The sequence below is a fragment of the Notothenia coriiceps genome, unplaced genomic scaffold, assembly GCF_000735185.1.
Source record: "Notothenia coriiceps isolate Sejong01 unplaced genomic scaffold, NC01 NC01_scaffold00011387, whole genome shotgun sequence".
NCBI classification, from domain to species: Eukaryota; Metazoa; Chordata; class Actinopteri; order Perciformes; family Nototheniidae; genus Notothenia; species Notothenia coriiceps.
The window spans coordinates 1-4,553 of record NW_011344088.1 but is presented as its reverse complement, the minus strand read 5'-3'; the positions used below and the strand labels follow the sequence as shown (position 1 = coordinate 4,553).

The 4,553-nt window shown below is 39.6% G+C and overlaps 1 protein-coding gene across 4 annotated transcripts in view; it reads right to left on the bottom strand.

Moving 5' to 3' along the window:
- LOC104946696 (eukaryotic peptide chain release factor GTP-binding subunit ERF3A-like) overlaps nucleotides 1–2,939 on the bottom strand; it is a 5,048-nt gene extending 2,109 nt beyond the window's left edge. For 2 of the 4 annotated variants that reach the window (XM_010772569.1, XM_010772570.1), the window contains exons 1-2: nucleotides 2,510–2,939; nucleotides 1,714–1,779 (exon numbers count right to left, since the gene is read on the bottom strand). In XM_010772569.1, coding sequence (XP_010770871.1) covers nucleotides 1,714–1,779; nucleotides 2,510–2,708 — 265 coding nt within the window. In that variant the 5' untranslated portion in view covers nucleotides 2,709–2,939. The remainder of the gene's footprint in view (nucleotides 1–1,713; nucleotides 1,780–2,509) is intronic. The other 2 variants (XM_010772572.1, XM_010772571.1) reach the window with 2 other exon arrangements.
- Between the last annotated feature and the right edge of the window lie 1,614 nt (nucleotides 2,940–4,553).

Genomic DNA, 4,553 nt, shown 5'->3' with positions numbered 1-4,553 from the left:
TCCGGGGGACCACCATGGGACCTTATTTCGGAAAAAGTATGTATTGAAGTCGATGGCGAGAGAAAGATTGTCTTTTGATCCCGTTTGAATTGTGCCACGAATTACACATATGATGTTTGTCAATTTAAAAGATAATTTTGCAAGTCAAATTTTTTTTAAATGTGTCGTAAAACTGTGAAGTAACACATTTTTTGTGTGAAACCGCTCAATGAACTACATCTCCCATCTCGCACCACACACCAAGATGGCCGTCACGTTGGCACATTTCACTTCTTTCTTTCAGAATGAGGCGGAAATTATTAAAAGAGGTGAAAATCACTCCAAGTCTGGGCATGTTGAGAGCTGTACACACACACAAGGGGAGTTAGTCGGTTCCGTAAGAGCCAGCATGCGGGACCGGCTTTACAAGGTTTCGGTGAGTAACACGAGTGTAATGTGTAACGTTAATGTCAGCTAGCTAACATTAGCTAACAAGGTACACTCTCGTGTTTTTTTTTAGTTGAGAACGAGCAGAAGGTACTATTACTGGTATGATAACAACCTGGTACAAAGCACACAGGCATCTTGTTAAAGTAAGTAAGTAAATTTATTTTTAGCTATCTGGAGGGAATACATCAGTTATGACAGCACTTACGCGACTCTGGGATTTGTAGTCTTTCTAGTTGCGTATTTTTTATAGTCTTATATTTCAACAGTTTTACGACAAACTGTGACTTTTTTGACATGGAAATTATTTTTTAAGATTGACAAATATCATATGTGTAATTCGTGGCACAATTCAAACGGGATCGAAAGATAATCTTTCTCTCTCCATTGACTTCAATACATACTTTTTCAGAAATAAGGTCCCATGGGTCGGAAGTAGATGGGCGGGACTTCGCCTCTGTATTAGTCCTATTAGTCCCCTTGTAAGAAACTAAATCAATGCATCATTCTGCAGAGAAAATAAGTTCAACTAAAGGAAAAAACATTTAGTAGGCTAAAATCTTCCCATGGCAACACACACATAAGCCTGCCGCTCAGTAGCTATGAAATTATGCAGCCCAGCAGTCATGTACAAAGCCCATTTTCTCCTCATTGTAATCAGCGTGTGGAATAATGCGGCTCATTTGGGCTTTGACTTTGTCGGCAGTGTCATCGGGCTGTAATTATAATCTTTATTTCAGACTTGTAGAGAGATTTTAGGAAGTACTAGACTCAAAGGTTTCTCCAGTTTACTCTGTCACTAATCTACACGTGATCTTTTTTTCTCACACACTCTCAGCTGCAGTGCTTAACCACTCTGCTAAAAAACAAAAAACACCACCAGTTCTCTGTAACCCGAGTAGAAGCACATACCAACCCACTGCAGGCCAAAAAATGAGAATGAACCTGACTCAGGCAAATAACAACCGGTCAGCAAAAGGGATTAAATATGTTTGCTTTTGACACGCAGCAGACTAATGGCATGCAGCGGTCGCTTCACACATATCAGTGTGTGGCAAACAGTCTATTTTGGGCACAAGAGAGGTTGCATCATATTATAAGAAGGCCCATGCACATGTTTAACCCCTGCCAGCTATCCAAATATGGCACAGTAAGTGAACCTTCAAGACTCAGAAGTGGGCATCCAAGCTTTTTCTGCTTTGCATGAAGTTTGGTGAGAGGTTAATGTAGGTACACTTGAGAGTAGAACCACACCTGTGCTCTGGGAACAAACTGTAACTTAATAACCTGAACAGTGAGGCTTCATACCGGCTGTTTCTGCCACCTCCATGCTGGCTACTGGATCAGGGGCCGCTTCAGAGAGAGAAGAAACAAAGCAAACTTTCATAAGTATTTACAAGACAAACAAGGGTCACGTCTTGATGTCACGGTGTTATGAATGACCTATGACACCATATCAACACATGACTAACACTGACTTGTTGACTAGTTATTAGTTGTGTAACGTAAGTACATTTAGTCAAGTTCAATATTAAGAGACTTGTACTTTGCTTGAGTATTTCATTTTTTAGCTACTTCTACTCCACTACAACTCAGAGGTATATCATGTACTTTTACTCCACCACATTGTTTTAATATCTTTGAAGATTTGGATTAAGGATGTGAAATATAATCATAATTAGACTTTAGTTCCACCTTGAGTAAATTCACAAGCTACCCTGCAGTATACAAAGTCATTCAAACTAGCTGCACCTTTACCAGCTTTGATAACACTTTAATGATCAATCATTATAAAACATATCATATATATTATTCTGAAATGGGCCAATTTGCATAATGAGTACTGCTGGTACTTTAAGTATATTTAAATGCCAATACATGTATTTTATTTGAGTAACATGTTGAATGCAGTACTTTAACTTGTAACAGAGTATTCCTTCACTCTGGTACTTCTACAATATCTGAGTACTTATTCTCCCACCTCTGATAGTTTAGCTTTAACTGTACTGCAGGGAGGAAGGCTAACTAACTTAGCTTGGGTTAGCATGCTAATCTAAGCTGCTTCCAGCTGGCTGTCACCCACCGACTGGCGCTGGTGTCTCTGCGGGGCTTGCTTGAAAGAAGCTCGGCACAAACACCGCGGCGTTCACGTTGGGGACAAACGGCTTGGCATTAACGTTAAGGGCGGCAAATGAGGCCTGAAGGTCCGCAGCAACAGCCTGGGCCTCGGCATCCTCCTCCTCCAGCTCCCATGAATCCGGGGCTGTGTCTCTCGGGTCCATGGCTGCCTTTCCCCGGGTTGACAGGCTCGGGTACCCCGGTAAGGTGGATGGTGGATGTGGGGTCCGCTAACACGCGTTTAATAGCCGGTATGTTTTAGACTCTCGGCAGCAGGTTTGGAGAAGTTGCCATTGCTTTGTTGAGCCTGAGCTTTTTCACAAGCATATGGATCCCGTAGTCGACGAGAAGTGCTGCTGAACAGCCGCTGCAGGAGTCGGGAACACCGCGAGAGGCGCTGCTGCTACCGGGGATGCTGAACACATAACTATACACTACTGTACACATAACTATACACTACTGTACCACAGCTATACACTAATGTAACTTCACTACTGTACACATAACTATACACTAATGTACACATAACTATACACTAATGTAGAATAACTACACTACTGTACCTAATGTTACCAATAACTCTACACTACTGTAAGAATATATATACAGTCAATTAACTTTACCATAATGTTACCTCTAATTGTACCTTTATTTCTGAAGCTCAATACATACAGTGGTTAACTACTCAATTACAATTTTGAGGTTCTTATTTTATATGTCAAATAATTAAATTAAATAATGTATGTATTATTATAGGTTAAGATAAACTTTATTGATCCTTTGCTAAAATACAAATACTTGTAAAGAGTATTTTTAGAAAGCTGTATTACTACTTTTACTTAAATAAAAAATGAGAGTACAACATCCACCATTCAATCTAAGGAATTATACTATTAAAAGAAGTACATGACAAACTGTTGTCTTATTTATTTTAATATCTAAGAAACATGGGGAACAATACTACAAAACGTATAAATATAATAAATACATCAAAAGTACAACGGTACAATATGGTCAGTTTAAATATAATAAGTTAATATAAATATAATAAATAAATCTAACAAGAAAAAAACATCAAACTGACAAGAACAGGGACTGTGATAATTGTGTTTCTTCTCATCAGCGTTCACTCCTTGGCATCAGACACTCCTCCGGCACAGATGGCGAACGTGGCCTCGTTCTCAGGCATATCTGGACTAAAGGATACCAGGCAGAGATCAAAAGGAAGTGTGAGTTCATAATGTTTTCATTTTTAATATTAGTTAAACATCTCACACAGTTTATCTGACAGTTTATGTAACTGAAGGCACACAACTCTTATCAAATCAAATCATCCCACCACCAAAGGTTTGTTTAAAGATACATTGTTATATCTTCATATTTACAAGTAGGCCTATGTTAACAGTGGGCATGTACACAAACGGTATTAATAGTTGTTTTATACTCATATCATAAGATTTATTTGGGTGTAATATTACTTTAGCACACAAAATGTTGCGATGTTAAAGGGGACCTATTATGCAAAATGCACTTCTTGATGTCTTTTATACATAAAGATGTGTCCCCGGTGTTTCAGGGAACTCACGCAGCGTCAGAAAATAAAACCCTCTCTCTTTTCCTCCGTACCCAAATCTCTAAAAACGGGGAACAACGGAGCTGATCCAGATTTGCGTCCGATATGACGTAATATCTGAAATGTTGACCCACGGCCCTATCAGAAACGTTGCTATCAGAAACAATGCCCGACTGTTTTGGACGTAATATGGTCGGTGTTTACATTAGCATCGCTAACACTCAGAGCTAACCTGTACTGGAGAGCATGTGTGTGAAGAAGCAGGAAGTAAAAAGGAACTCACCTTGTGGTATAACCGGCAAGAGAGAAAGCCTTTGAGCTCCATACTGTTTCAGAGATAATCCTTGATAATCCATGATATGGCGTTTCATCACCGCAGTATTTAGTTTAGACAGTAGCTGCCGGGTCCCGCATGAGCTCAGACCCCTCCTTTTTT